We start from the raw sequence: 16,013 nt of genomic DNA on the forward strand, positions 1-16,013 counted from the left end.
GCCAATGATCAAAAATAAATATACAAAAAAAAAAAGATCAAATATGTGTCTCCACCAACTCTTCATCAATTATGCCAAAACAGAAGTTGGCCCCAACTATTTTTATTAAATGTTAGCCAACCTAAGTTTTTCCCACTCTTCCGCATTTTGCTTCTACTAATAAATTTCCATCAAAAAAACTATTTGTATGACAGACTATTTGCAAAAGCAGCAAATTTGTATCAGCAGTTAAGACTCAATAATTTCCCTGTTCGCGTTTCAGGCGGACTGCTCCTGAATCCCTTGAAATATACTTCTAAAAGTTAAGAAAAGGGAGTCTAGAGTCAGAACCTCAGATGGAGATGGAACAGAGTCTCATCTGCACTACTGTCCTACAGAAGTGACTCCTACTTCTCTCCTTGGAGAAGAGGGTGAATGGGGACTACATTTATGTTCTCCAAAACTTCTTTTTTCCTGTTCTGAACTGGAAAATACAATCTCTTCCTAGTTCTTGATATAAAGACCAGGATTCTCCCTTCAGGCTGTGCTCTAAAGAACTCTTCTTGGACAAGCTCCAATCCCAGCTCCTCAGACTTTGTATGATTCTTTCTCACCTGAAAACCCTCAAGCAAAAGAAAAACAGAGGCTTAGAGGAAAGAGATCTAGCTGTCTCATTTCACACCTCTATTGCTCTATTGAAAGTTAAGAACAAAAAAATCAAGTAGTCCCAAGAACCCTCAAGAAAATTTAAAAGCATCTGATTTCCTCTTTCATTTCTTTTGATTCCCCTCCATAGAGAGGCTCATTGTGATGTACAAGTACATTCCTTGGGGTGCAGAACACAAGTAAAGAACCTGTCTTACAACCTGAAAAAAAAACTTTTTTTTTTTTTTAATTATTATTATTAATTTAAAACAAAAAAAAAAATCAATCCTCTTTTGAGGATAGGATAAAATCTAGAGTTTCAAGAAAAAAAGTAATTGCTTAAAGAGGCATTTATTTTACAAATACAGCATTTGATAAGATAAATTAATTCTATTTTCAGTATTAAACTTTACTATGGACAATTTGTGGAAAAGGCGGTGATCCCTTAACATCTTCTGAAACTAGCTGCCACATACTAAAGCTTCTTGGTTCCATGCTACATGCAATACTGACACAAGTACATTATGACCAAGTTATTTAAAAAAAACCTGCTATTGAACTGGAGAGGTTTCAGTAAAGCTATCTTAAATAGAACTGACTTCTCTTCTGATATTGCCAAACTGATCATCAGCAATAATATGTTCAAAAACAGAGACATTAAAAATAGATAAAAGCACTATCAACTTCCTTCCTTTTAACAGGATATGGTATACAACTAAGTTCGAAATATATAAGTAAAATAATAGTAATAAACAGTTACATTTTATATAATAAATAGAAGTAAACAGTAGATACCTCATTCACTGTGTGCCCAGAACCACACAGAGAAACTGCTGCTCTCTGCTTCCTAGATCTTCACTGGAGTTTTTAGGAGTAATGAGAAGTATCTAACTACGGTGCCTACCTTAGGAGCCTACATCCCGAAGACTAACAGTTGATGGAGAGAGACAAGCACATCCACAGAGTAAAAGGGTGTACGAATTAGAAGCCAATTACTACCTCTGCCGCTCTGACTCACCCTCTAAGGTGCCTGCTTCAGCACACTTAAAATCAAGAGTCGTAGCACCGAACAGAAGCACTTAATTGCAGGCTCTTTCCTCCTAACTGTAGGTTAGTGCTTTTTTTTTTTCCCCCCTTTCCCTGAGACACTTCTGCGTTAATCTACGTAAGTATAAAAAAATGTTTCAATGTCAAGTGTCTAAAGTAAAAGACAGGTTTTGGAGAGTGTCCCTTAAACAGCTGCATTATCTAATCATAACCAGTGTTATTTTTTTTTTTTTCCCAAGGTACAAATTTGTTTATGGGCATTAGGACTAAAGAATTTGGTCTCCAAGCTTCATTGGCACTTTATTTGGGTGTAGAGCCTACACTCAACATAAATTCTCACTATTCGTTTGCCTTTATGTTTTCTGAACGGCAAATATAATTATTTTGTTAGGAAAAGAAAGTACAAATTTACAACATGATATTTAAACAAACCCCCCAAACTCCAAGCTTCTAATGTTTATGTCACATCGTTGACAGGGTGATTATTTAGCGTGCATCTGACCCACAGAAATTTACTGAAATATTTACGTAGTTCTCAGCACCCAGTCAATATTACATATTTAAGCTTTTCCTTCTTTAAAAACAATGTAAATATGGCGCTCCCCACTAACCTGTGGCAACATTTTTAGCAAAGATACTATTTAGCCAGCTCATCCCTTGTGGAGTAAATAAAAAACCTAAAGGAAACTGTTCAGCCCTTTGGAAACACAAACACTGCAAGTAGCACATCCTGCTTTGATACTTCACTTCTCCTGCTCCATTTTATGTTTCCCTTATAAAACAGCACAAGGCTTAGGGCACCCTGTTTAAACTAACAGTAATGATTTTAATTCGAAAATATATCTTGACAACAGTCAATAGGAAAGGTAACAGATCCACAAGTGATTTTCTGCAAGGAAAGTAACATAATTCTAGCTTTCAATTCAAACAGACTGACCCTGATCCTGCCAGATCAGGTTGACACGCAGTCAGCTTTCAAACAACATATGCTTCCCAAGTATCCATAATATTTTAAAAATAATTTACAAACATACACCCCAGTGGATATATAAATATATATACAGCTCCAGAGATACCCCCATTTACAAAAACTAGAACTTCCCATAAAGGTATCATGACTACGTCAACAATGTCACACAATCTACCGCAGCACTTTCAGAAGGATTCATAACAAACGCTATGACAGCTATACTTAAAACTTACAGTGGCTTTTGCATTATGCACTGAAATACTCTTGGCAAATGTGTGCGTATATGTATATATTTAACCTTATTGGGAAAAAAATTGCTTTTCTTCTCCATGTTTTTCATAAGCACATCTGAGACCAGACTATATAGTTGAATATAGCACATGAAATAAAGTAGCAAAAGCTTGGCAACCACAATAAAACTGTATTTAACTTTAACATCTTGTTCTGTTAAATCACTGTTCAATATTCCTGAAAGTGTAAATTACACACATTTTTTCCCACTACAAAATTAAGACACCAAAATGCTTTTCATCACAAAGTGCTTTACAAAGCGCCTTAAGACAATTTGGGTTAAAACACACCAAATTAAAGGCAACTTTTCAGAAGTTAGCTGCCTTCTTTTTGGCCAGATCCTCAGTGTCTGTCACATGGCGACTAAAGCCAGAAAACCTAAGAGAATTTACACCTGTCATAAATCTAGCCCTTTCACATAACTTCAGTGGCTTTACTGACATTATAGAAAATTTAAGTCCAGAATGGCTTTTAGTTGCTAGCAAGTAAACAGAGTCATTTTCTTAGTAAAATAATAGTCATGCACTGACATTGAGAAAATGATGCTCATAATTTTAAAAAATATATACCAAGTTAGCAGTCTTATATACTGTGATATCTGTGCAAATATTCCCAAGAGTGGGTTTCTGCCCATAAATAAATACTCCCTAAATATTTCTATGCATGTTTTACCCTTTCTGTACTTTAAGTTTCCAACCTTTCTTCATTTCCTTTCTTAACTAAGCCCCCAAAAAATAACCATGGCAAATACATTTAATCATACAAACAATTACTTCAAACTCACTGATCAGAAGAGGCCAAACTACTTTCACATGATTCTCTAAATACGTAGCTCCTATGTCAACAGATTTTTTCTTCAAAAAGCCAGGTGGGGAGCCCAAGCTTCCAAATAGTAAGCATGAGTAAAAGTCTTCTAGAATTTAAAATACATTTAAACTTCCTTTTATTTTTATCATAATAGCTTTTAGAGGAGCATATCAAAAGTTTGCTCGTTAGGAAAGACACATTTATCAATAGAATAATAAAAGCTTAAAAAAGGATGTCTTTATTTATATTTAACAAATGGCCCAAAATGATGTTGATAATGTTTCACATTCCTTTTAGTCTATGTTTTTAAAAGCACTGCTGGTAATGCCAATATGCTTTTATGTTTTAGAAGTTCTTTAACCTTTTTTTTTTTTATATAGACACCTTTTCTTAAGAATAGTATTTTATAGATACATAATAAGCCTTAAAAAAAATACCTGAGAGGTCTTGCCTGGGGATTGCCTGCTTCTACATATGGATGTAAATAATCCTTTATGTAGAGATCAGCAGCACTATTAGAATGGGTGCAAATGAGAATCCTGCTGGAATAAATGGTGCAAATAAAAAAGCAATGAAGAAACAGAAAACAATTCAAAGCAGTAGAATACAAAAAAAAGGAAACTGGCCATCTTCCTGCACATTTCTCTTAATGAAACTAGTCACTGACCTACTCTAGTTTGCATGATTCAGCCCTTTAGCTCAAATCCTTTAGTTAGGAAAAGATTTAAAGTTCAAACAGTTTTTCAATAATTATTTCACAATTATTAATCTAGACTTGATTTAAAATAAGAAACAGCTTTTATTGTCTAGCATACTGTACAACTTTCCATGTCAAGCGAATCACAGTCATTCTAGATATCATCACTTTTAAATAGTTTTGTTCTGAATGGAAAATACAGGCTAAGACTACAAAGTTACATTATCATTCAAAACAATGACGGATGGCTAGGGTTTTGTTTTTAAGCTGGGTGGAAATTCTATACTTCTACCTTTCACTTGAATTTAAGTAAAAAATGGCATTTTCTTTGCTAATCAAGATTTGCTCTATGTTTAGTGCCCCATCTCACCTAGTATCCTGTTGCTGGAGTATGTGCTTGACTGCCTGAGCCAGAGTGAACGTTTTTCCTGTCCCATAGGGACCGATGATAAGAACAGGAGGCAGTTGTATTGAAAGTGGAGTAGTGATAGCCAGAACAGCCTCTTTCTGCTTAGCATTTAGTCGAGGGTCCAACTGCTCATCCCATTGTCTGTTCAAAAAGGAGACAAGAGCTTAAAATCAGAAGCTATGAATACAGTCAATGAGAAATGAAATGAGTTAAGATCTCAAGGGCTTTCAAGGAAGAGTCTATATGCTAATGTATTGATTCTGTCATTCTGAGTCATATTAGAACAAATCTAGCAAAAAAATCAAATGCTTGTATCACAAAACCTTGATACTACTTGCAATAAATCATTTTTTTTCAAAAGAAATCCAACTATGTCTCAATTTACACTATCTCACCTAACAATAATTACCCTGCATAGTGCACATTTTAGAAGAAAGTCCATGCTGCACAATCACCTGATAAGAAAGGCAAGTTTTTCCTACCATTACTACAGAAAATGTAACATTAGTTACATTTATTCGCATCAGTATTTACACAGTCAACTTTAAAAGTCAACATTTATACAACCTCAGAGCTTGGTAAATATGAGCTAGGATGGAATTCAAAAACAAACAAAAATAGTGGCCACCAATTTATTACAAACTTTTTTTTTTAATCATTAAAACATACCTCTAATGGGACAGCAGTCTAAAAAAAAAAAAAAAAAAAAAAAGGATTTTTGCTGCAACCAGCTAGTGATACCAGCATTAACAGAAGGATGATTTCAGAGAATTCCAATGAGTGTAAGAGGTTAAAGATTTGTAGACATAGTTTTTAATATTCCCAGTGACAGATTTAAAAGTAGACATGCGTAGTAAAAAACACCTGTCACTGCTGCACATATGGCCATACTTCAGTAATGTGATCTGCTTTGGTACAAGCACTATGATTCTTGCAGATCAGGAAAGCTTCTATTACCAACAGGGAGTAAAATAAAGAGAAAACTTAGGACTTCAGTCAACTCTAAGACAGCTATGAACAACAAGCTTGCAGGACGATCTAAGAAAAACTGAAAAGTAATAGAGTTGTAAAACAAAAATATAAGAAAAACACAGGGAAAGACAGTTCTGAGTCAGTCAGAACTACTGAATCCCAAGGTAGGGCAAACCAAGCCACCACATGGAGAAAAACAACATTCATTACACTGACTTAAACACAACTACAACTATTACATACATAATTTACGTATATAAAAATATAAACCCATTATACAAATAAATTATATCAATTACAACTACCATGGAAGTTTCTGTAAATACAAATTTCCTGGCATAAAACAGAAAAAGTTCTAGCTTACTTGACTTACCTCCTTTTTATTGAAATCACTGCTTACTTTCAGATTATTCCTAAATACTATTTCCCTGCAAGATTCACCCAAAACTTAATTAAGTCAGTGAACAGATTGTCATTGTCCTCCATTAGCTCTGTAGTATAGCTCCGTGCAAAACCCTTCGTTCTGCCTTTACTGTCAAAGCTTTGATACGTGCAGCAATCATCCTCACCCAGAACACTGCACCCACCCTTTCATCATCTCTCTTCCTCCTACACTTCCAAAGAGGAACTGAACTTTTTTCAGTAATTTTTGTCTTACGTTATCTAGCTGTCTGAGGTTTCTGGCCAGATCACCTTCCTTTTCATTCTTGAGCTATCTTCCATTTTGCACTGCGCTGCAATCACACAGTTTAATTCTCAACTTCAAGACACAACACAACTACCCGCATGCTGTACAGCCTATCAATTCCACATACCTCCCGTTTCCCTGGTGTCCATCTAAGTACAGAAACTCCATGCCTTTTTTATCCTTCCCCATGCACCAGGAATATTGACCGTACTCCCTGAGCCACGAAGCCTCACGTTTCTCTTCCCTACATTTCCTCTTTGAGACAAACTATTTTCACTGCATTACTGCATCCTTTTAAGTTTTCTCAAAAGTATTTATATAACGTGCGTGTTTATATTTCATAAAGGAAACTATAAAACATGTGTACAAAGAATCTCAGGACTGCTTACAAGTGCAGTGTTAGTTCTTCTAAGCCTTATTCCCATACCCTTCCCCCCACCCTTTTTTCTTTCTTTTTCTTTTTCCCCCCATCCCCTTCAGTGATATGTACAAATGTGGGTCATTGCATCAAACTCAAAGAGTATTAATGGTTGCTCATGCAAATGAAAATCTGCATGCTTAAGATCCTGCACAGCACAGTCCTTGTAACCAGTATTTACATTTCTATAAAGTGCATATTTTCAATGAAGAACAGAACAGTAAATAATCATAGGAGTTTTGTTTTCTACAGCTACAATGCAACTGCAATGCCTATTAAAAATCACATTTCAACCTCCGGGAAAAAAACAATCAACAGATTCTAGTCCTCAGAGGATCGGTTTTCTTGTTTTATTTAGAACACTTTCACTCCCTTCTCTGAACCATCCTCACCATTAATGAAGAGAAAGACATATTTCCTGTTCTAGGGCAGATTTCAGCCATCTGTTATGAGAAATTCAATACTGCATTACCATACGATCTTTGATATTAAAGTGTTTGTATTCTTGTACCTGTTGGGACTCCAGGGTATGGTGGGAGTCATGCTGACATCTGGAAACAAAATACTGTTGTCCTTAATCCTGTCCAAGGCATAATGCATTTCACAGAGGGGTAAGCGATTTAACTGAAACTGAAGTTCAACCTACAGTACAAAATGAATGAATTAATAGATGAACAAGAATGATTTATTTAGATAACACTCTTTAGACTTGGCTGCATATCATAAATTTTTATCTTCCTGCGACTTACTGATTCTCAGAAGAAAACAACAAATATCAATCAAAAGATTTCCAATAAAATTAACTTGCCCTGTTTTGCTTTGAAACAAAGAAAAATACAGCATCTTCCGTAACATCATTTTGTTGTTTGATTTTAAGATTAGATTCCACTGCAGTTTCTGAGAGGGGAAAAAAAAGGGAAAGTGTCCTTGGAATTATTTTTGGAATATAAAAAATATTCCTTGAAAATATTATTTTCCTAAAACACCATTTTTAAATATGTAAGCTTCCATCCCTTATTGTAAGAACAACCTGAAAAGAAAAATGGACCGGAAACTTTTACAGATGAACAGATGATATCAATCAGATCTGTGACCAGCAGAGATAAAATCCAAACATCATTTAATTCCAGTCAAATGTTCTGGTATAATACAATTTGTCACTTGTGTTGAGTTGTTAGAACTCTCCAAAAGGTAATTTCTAAAATATAATTGTTTATCAATACATACTTTTGTGTGTCCCCTAAATTATTTGTGTTTTAAGGCCAGTAAGTAAAAGAAAATGCCAATAAAATTTGGGTACAAAGGTAGACTCAAAATGCAGAGCATGTTAACATCCTTGGTTAAATTTAGAACTGAACAATGGACAGTGAATTTAGTTTATGTACACTAAATTTATTTAATTTAGTGTATATACACTAAAACAGTAAAGAAAGTTTCTAAATCTTATGACTGGATAAAAGTAGTTTCTGTGGGAAAGAATTCATAAAAACAATCCATACAGTTTGTAACTTACAAACATTTAAATTTGCAATTGTGAATCTCTCCAAAACCAAGTGATCTGATCAGAGCATTGAGCCAAAGACCCAAAGTTAACTACCAGAGAAGCCTATATCAATAATTTGACAAAAAATTGCACTAAAACAAATCGCAGAAAAGCATCTAAGGCTGCTGAGGAACTTCATGTAACTGACAAAAATTTTTAGAGTTTTTTGAAAGCATTGTTATTGATCACTAGATCCTTATGTAATTACCATGCTACAACTCTAACAAGCATTTTGTAATTAAGTAATAGCAAGTGAGCACTTTTCTGAGATCTACATTGCTGTGACCAGGCTGACAAACAGCCAGGCAAATTCTTTCAACCTGCCTGGGAAAAGCACCCCTTGGTGACCTAGAAAACACACTGGCAATATCCGAAATGTCCCATGGCACCTTTCTGACACTTTCAGGGTCACCGGGCAGCAGATGCTCACACAGCAGCGGCCCAGCGGGCGAGGAAGCTGAGGCGCAACCAGAGGCCCAGGGGTGTGAGGGGCCCAGCCGCAGCCCCCCGGGACCTTCAGTCACACAAACTCACGCCAGGTGACCAAGGCAAAGACCTGCTCTCAGACCTGTTTCCTCCTCTATTAGAGGCCGTTATTTCTTAATCACACTTGACTCTCGTGATATTTATTGCCACCAGTCAGAAAGCTCAACAAACACAGAATATATTTGTAAACGGTCTTTTCTAACAGCTTCTGTGAAGGCTTTAATTCAAAGTCCCAGCCAACTGAAATAAGTTTTCTTCATGTACGGACAAGAACGTCTCTGCACTACCACAACATGCCTCATTCCAAGCCACGTTACCTTCTCTCATGAGCTCCTCCCCTGGCGGAGCCATTTAGCCTTCCAGTACTTTCCACGCTCCATGGATGTACTGCCTGGACCCAATGCCCCATTACCTGCCCAAAATGTCACTTCCAGCCACAGGAATCAGACCTGTAAAAGCCTTCTTGTGCACGTGTAATCTTCATCACTCTAAAATCATCTCTTTCAATAGTATTTGCAAAACACAGCTCTTAGCATTTCCTTTTTCTAGTATATTTAACCACACTGTTCACACCATTATGCAGCATGTAAAATCAATGCTAGCTTTGCTGTAAATAAACATCTGCTTGCATCAGTACAGATTGTAGCCGTTAACTTCCCATCTCTCACAGGTATAAAGACATTAAATATTCATCTTCACTATCACATTTTACAGCAACATGTATAACTGTAACTAAAGAAAAGGGCAGCACTGGATCCGTACAACGACCTGGAGCTCACTCTAACTACTGTAACTGCAAGGAAAACTTTTTCTTTAAATAGCATACATGAATGCTCAGGAAGTTTTTCCCTCTCTGTTCCAGCCTATGCCTACCAGTGCCTCAGGAAAGACCCAGGCCTTTAAAAGCAGCGCAGTTTAGCACCTGCCAAGAACAACAGCGACAGCTTGTGCCTGAGGGTGACCCCGAGCTTCCTTCCATGCTGTGTCCTGTCCATGCCTACCCAGGGCCGATCCGTCTGCCTGACAGCATCCTGCAGATGTTAGGAAAAGCTTCCAAGCAAGAGGAAAAACGTTTGTGCTCAGACAGACCCAAGGCTGACAAGAGACCACCCTGTATTAGAGCAATAATTTAAATGCAGACAAACTATAATGCTCATCTGAGTAACATTTTAATGGCCTTTTCTTTGAGTCCAAGTAAGGTGGTTGGCATTAAATGCCTCATATTATCTACCAGCATTCTCCACTTTCTTTAACAGCTTGTGATTTGTTTTGTTTTTAATGCAGTTCGGATTGAATCACATAGTTATATTTGCTGTTGCACAGTACTGAATGAGGCCATCTGTGTAGGAGAGGCATGTAACCTGCTTTAATAAACATTCCAGAATAAGAAAACAGTGGGAAAGGAAGTTAATCCATTGCCAGTTTCACAGAAGACGACACAGAACAGAGTATCCACTCCAAAAATAAAACAGTCTCATGTTAGTTTGGTCACCAAAAAGAGCAGCAGCCAAGGGGCTTTAAAGCACCAGTTTATTCCATCCCACCTTTAGGAGCAGTGCACTTGATCAGAGCCAGAATTGTGTGTTTATTACAGGTAAGACAGGACAACAGCCAAGTCAATTAGGAGGAAATTTCAAGGATGAATTGTTAGAAGAAGAAAGGAAAATAAGACCATTAGTTTACCCAAAACATACAAAAATAAACGTTGACCAAATTGCTCTTCAGAATCTCATAGGGATTACTAAAAGCACTGGAGACAATGGCAAGATTTCCATCTTCAACACAAACCCTACACATCCGAATTGTAATACACTCTGTTCTAACCTGAAGGATCCCTTTCCACATCTTTAGGCAGTAATTTATCAGAAAAACTTCCTTTACAATTGTGATTCATTAAAATATAGGTAACTGCTTATGGATTTGACCACCAGTTCACTGATGTATGTATGAAGTACTGCATGATTTCACAAACAAACTTAGGACCCAAATTTTAATGGAGAATAGATTTGCCGCCTCAGGCTAAGTTTTACAAGGAAAACAAGCCAGTTACTGAAGCCCCAGCTCATTTTGCATTCCAGTGGAGTTTTTGATAGAATCAATTAGTAGGTTTAATTATTGTTTTAAGAAAACAAACACAGAACCAAGAGCCCAGAAGAACATAAGTCTTCCCAGGCCAATTAGCCACATTAAATTAAGACATTATTATTCTTGCATGTTTCTCCAAAACAAAATGAATGGGAGGAGAGAATTATTTGGTGAAAATACATTCAATTCTAGCAATTCCAGTGACCTTAATTTGAGGTCATTACAATTTAGTAACAAAGCTGATCACAAGTTCTATAGCAGACAAGCAGGGAATGGGTGGGAAGACTGCAAGTATTTAACTTAACTAAAGCTTCGTCTTCCCTTACGTGTACTTCCACTTACGCCTCATGCACTAACTACACTATGTCATTTAAAAACAGATTTTATCCCCACCCATTTCATGTCAACTGTAAAGTACACAAAATCTTCATCTTACTGCCAACACAATTTTCTCCAGCAAAAGTGTTAGAACTCTTCATTTTGTGACCAAATGCCTCCAAGACAGATATTTAAGTGTCAAGGGAGAGACAGCCTTGGAGGCAAGTATCACCACTGTGAAACAAAGAATATGCATCATTAAAATATTTGTTCATATTCCTCATGCCTCCATTTATACAACCTTCATCATCTTCATCAAAGAAATACTGTAAATTCAGAAATTTTCCACTGAAGGACAATATTCCTTTTGTTTTGATATGGTCTCAGAAGGCAGCACAAGGCCCATTCATAGCCTCAACAGATCTTACTAAAAATTAATCTCACCTCAGGTCTAGGAACAGGTGTAGTGGAAATCACAGTAACACAAGAATGAGAAGATACAAAATCAAGAGCCCAAGATACAAATTACCACAGGGAGAGTTCTATAGTTGACTACATCAAGAGGAGCAGAGATTTTTATTGGAGAAAAAAAATCATAGCAATAGAAAACTTCCTCCTTTGACTTCATTAAGGAAAGGTTCCTGAGGACTCTGGTGATGTATATGCACATACTTATAAATAAAATTCACCCATCTGAAATTTTCATCTGTGCTCTACTTTCTTTGTATGATGAGGCATAGAAAAATTCCTTTCCATATCTTCTAGGAATTACTTTGGGTGGAGCTGAAAAAGACACAACTCAAACATGCCAAAACAGCTTCCACTCAGCCTTACCTGCATTTCACAATCTGCCCGAAGATTAAGTTCTTCACAGCATTCCCTGGATACCCTCAAGAAGATATAATCTTTTGTTTTCTCTTCAATAGCTGCTTCATAAACCTTCTCTTTGGTTCCTTGGGTCTGTGCTGATTTCTCTTTAGTGACAGGCAATAAATAAACAGCATTGACTTTGGTCATCACCAGCCGTCCAGCCAAAGTGTCTTCTGAAAGCGTTTCAGTGAGCTTAAAGCGTCCAAAAAGTTGTCCATTTTGGGCATATTTTGCACCTCCAGAAACCCCAGTGAGCATGAAGCTTGCTACAATCTGCAATTGCACTTTTATGTTGAACCTAAGTAAGAAAACATCTAGTCAGTGCAGAAAAAATGCTCTCAGATTTGGAGATTTCATGCAATCAGAAAAGATTCACTGCCTTAGATTCTGAGCATATAACTGGTAAACAAACAAGTACAGCCAAAGGTAAAAGAATCAACTTCAACAAAGCTTTTTTTTTTTTTTTTAAAAAAAAAAAAAAAAGCTATGCATGTTCCAAAGCAGCAAAACTTTGTATTTAAATAGTTTATAAGATTATGTTATTTTCCCTGATATATTAGGTATTCAGGGAGAGACAGCAGAATAAAATTCCTGTTTATTCCCATGCATCTTTTCCAGGTTACACACCAAAAAAGGTTATCTACATCTTGACAAAGGGAAATGGTATTATTTCTACAATTGAGATGGATTGATTAAAATGCTTCCTTAAAATCACAATGTGGGCGTAAAAATGAAACATTTTTATCTAAAATGAAGGAATGGCATTGCAGGCTCTGCCACATAAGCCATCTATCCAAAGAATTCCTCTTAATAGCAAATTCATCCTATAACCAGAGATTTAAAAAAAAAATCATTCCTAGTAGTTCCTACTTTCAAAAAGTCACATATGTCACACATGATTTTTATCGACCTCTCACCAATGCACAGTAATCTCCTCCTAGAGTGTCTGGCTTGTTTTTAAAAACATTTTTTCAACCTGATTTTAAAAATAACAACAAAGAAATCTGTCACTCCTGTTAACGTTCGATCATCAGCAACTTTTTCCTGACAAATTACAGAAAGAAGTAAAAGACAAAGGTTTTCACAAACAAAATTTCTTGGAAAAAAATATTTTTCTTATGATACTCACCCTGTTTTATTTGATTTGTTCATCTTCATAAAATTCATATTTTAAACTAATGAACTCATGGTTATAGTTTAAGACCTGTACTATCAGGGACAATAAGCCCGTAACAATGAAATCCAACATTTCATCTCTGTTGGAATTTAAACATTGAATATATCTTGCCATATTTACCAAATCATAAGTCTTCCAGAAAAAAAAACAACTGCAAGTTTGCCCCCTTGTGGAAATAGTTGCTTCTTTACATAATACGGGCAATTAAGTCAGATGCACATTTCACATTCCTCCACCCCGAAAAAGCAACAGATGTCATCCTACTGAACATGAATTCCTTCTGTTCATCACTAACTGCAAAGGTTGCTTTAACTGTAGCTCATGGAGCAATCACTCAAAAGAATGCAGTTATAGAAAATGTAAGATTTAAGTGTAATCCTTCCAATTTCTACATGTGCTAAAAACAAAACAAACAAAAAAAACTTTGTGTATTAATGTGCTAGAATATTCTGAAGCGCCCATCAGTGAATCAGCAACACCTAAAACAGCTCAAACCACAGTCAGATAATTGTTACCACATTGCATAGATTAGATTTCACAGAATAAACAAGAGCTCTGCATTGTTACTAAGATACAATCATGTGCCATTGTGAATTTATTTTATAAATACTCATAAAAACTTCCTAAAACCGAATCCCCAGGCTGCTAAAAACGTACCATCCCAAATTCTGATTTGTGGAAGCCTGCTGGAGAACAGTAGTACTGCCATGCTGAGACAAATTATTGTCTTTATAAATGACTAAACTGATTCTATTGTGCTAAAGGAGATAAGAAGTTTACAGGTTATCAAACAATTTCCAGTGAGTAAGCTGACACCTTCTGGCAAGCTGTTAAACTACAAAATCATCTAAGGATTTTATTTTAAAGTCAAAAGTTGCTTCTTCCATATATTCCTCACCTTTGCTTTGAAGGTTTATTAAAATAAAAAAGATTTCAGTGAGGTTTATACAAAACCAACAGTCTTTATACTGAGATTTTATTTTTATTGGGAGGAACTTATGTTCCTCCAAGCACTGCAAAATTAAATCAAAGAAATATTTGATATATCATAAATCCATCCAGTGGCAATGCAGACTATAAATTCCTAAATGGCAAGTAAAGCTATTCTGAACAAAGCCACATATAACATTTTCTTAACAGCAAATTCAACATATTTCATTTTACATTTATATCTGCAGTTCAGACAAGGTGTGCAGTATGACATTTACCTATGCATTGATAAACTGTAATACATAGTAATGATAAAAACAAATTTATTTTCCATTAAAGCCAGTATTATAAGACTGCACAGCCTTTAAGATAAATCTGTTCTGCAAGTCTGGTAGCAGAAAGCGTGGAGGGAGCTCTACATTGCTATGTATTATCACAGACTCACTAATGTTCATACAGGTGATGACCCAAAGTCTGAATCAATGTTATCCCAGGAACTAGGAAGTCATCAGCAGCATTGTTAAAACACAACAATCCACTTCAATGTGAACTGCAGACACTCATGTTATTCCAGTCCTGCCAGAAGAGACCGTGTTGACAACTCCACTGCTTTTATGAGATGCATACACAAACCCATTAGAGAGTAGCAGCTCATCAACATTTTGACTCATGACACCACTTCAGAGGTATTACAACCCACTTGCATTTGTATTTCTGGGCCCTCTTCTAGGCTTGTAACCCTGGCACCTCACTAGAGAATAGCATGTGTGTGATCTCAGCCACAGAGGATCCGGAAAGTGTGTTAGTTCGAGCCTTGCTGCAATAAAGTGGGTCAGCTACAAGATCAAAAGAATATTTCTGTCATCAGCAGTATCAAAACATAAGATTTCAAGAACATTATTAAAACTTACTTTTACTAATCTACCAGATTGAAAAAGAGCAGCAAAAACTTATCAGTGAACCAAAAGGGAAGCATTACACAGAATGCACTCCTTATTCTTTCATTTCTATAGGCATGCTGCTGTGTGCTTTCCTATGAGGAACAGAAGCGTAATACTTAATGTGAAAATTCACTGTGTAAAAATACTGCCTACTTTTGGATCATATTTCATAATGTTTACTTTAAACCCACTTTTGTTTTAAAAAGCCTTAGAAAAGTGATTATAAATATGTATGATGGAGAACATTTCTGCATGCTGGGGAATCTTCAAGCATTATTCCTCTCTATGTTAGATTCCAGCTCAAAAGCAGAACACAGCAGAGATGAAAGATACAAAGCAGAGTTCAAATGTACTGTGCTTCATTTGAGATACAAAAAAGAAATGGTACCATTTTTCTGCCTTATGAACATTAGAAATACAACTGGTAATGGCTGTAATACATAAACAAGAAATGTCTACTATGCCTTTTACTAGGAACTTTTATTCAGAAGCTAGCTTTCAGCCTGTTTAGAGAATAAAATGTTAGCTGCCACCTCACCACAAGACCAGAGTTTGAGCCAAGTGCAATTCAACCTTTTTTCTAAAAAGAATTTTAAAAAGGAAAAAAGGAAGAAACCTCCCTGAATGACTTGTATACAAAGATTTTATATATTACTTTGCCATAAATGATTTTACCAAGGAATAAAAAAAAAAAAAAAATGATGCATTTCTTTTTCACAGAGAGACAAAAAACCTACAAG

General features: G+C 36.0%; 1 protein-coding gene across 3 annotated transcripts in view; it reads right to left on the reverse strand.

Annotated features, from left to right (window-relative positions):
• The window catches only part of HELZ (helicase with zinc finger), an 83,414-nt gene that overhangs the window by 33,726 nt on the left and 33,675 nt on the right, over positions 1 to 16,013 (reverse strand). For 2 of the 3 annotated variants that reach the window (XM_082774975.1, XM_082774973.1), the window contains 4 exons: positions 12,190 to 12,523; positions 7,435 to 7,565; positions 4,807 to 4,986; positions 4,177 to 4,281 (listed from right to left, as the gene is read on the reverse strand). In XM_082774975.1, coding sequence (XP_082631101.1) covers positions 4,177 to 4,281; positions 4,807 to 4,986; positions 7,435 to 7,565; positions 12,190 to 12,523 — 750 coding nt within the window. The remainder of the gene's footprint in view (positions 1 to 4,176; positions 4,282 to 4,806; positions 4,987 to 7,434; positions 7,566 to 12,189; positions 12,524 to 16,013) is intronic. The other variant, XM_082774974.1, reaches the window with a different exon arrangement.

This window comes from Aythya marila, assembly GCF_965140915.1.
Source record: "Aythya marila genome assembly, chromosome: 18".
NCBI lineage: Eukaryota > Metazoa > Chordata > Aves > Anseriformes > Anatidae > Aythya > Aythya marila.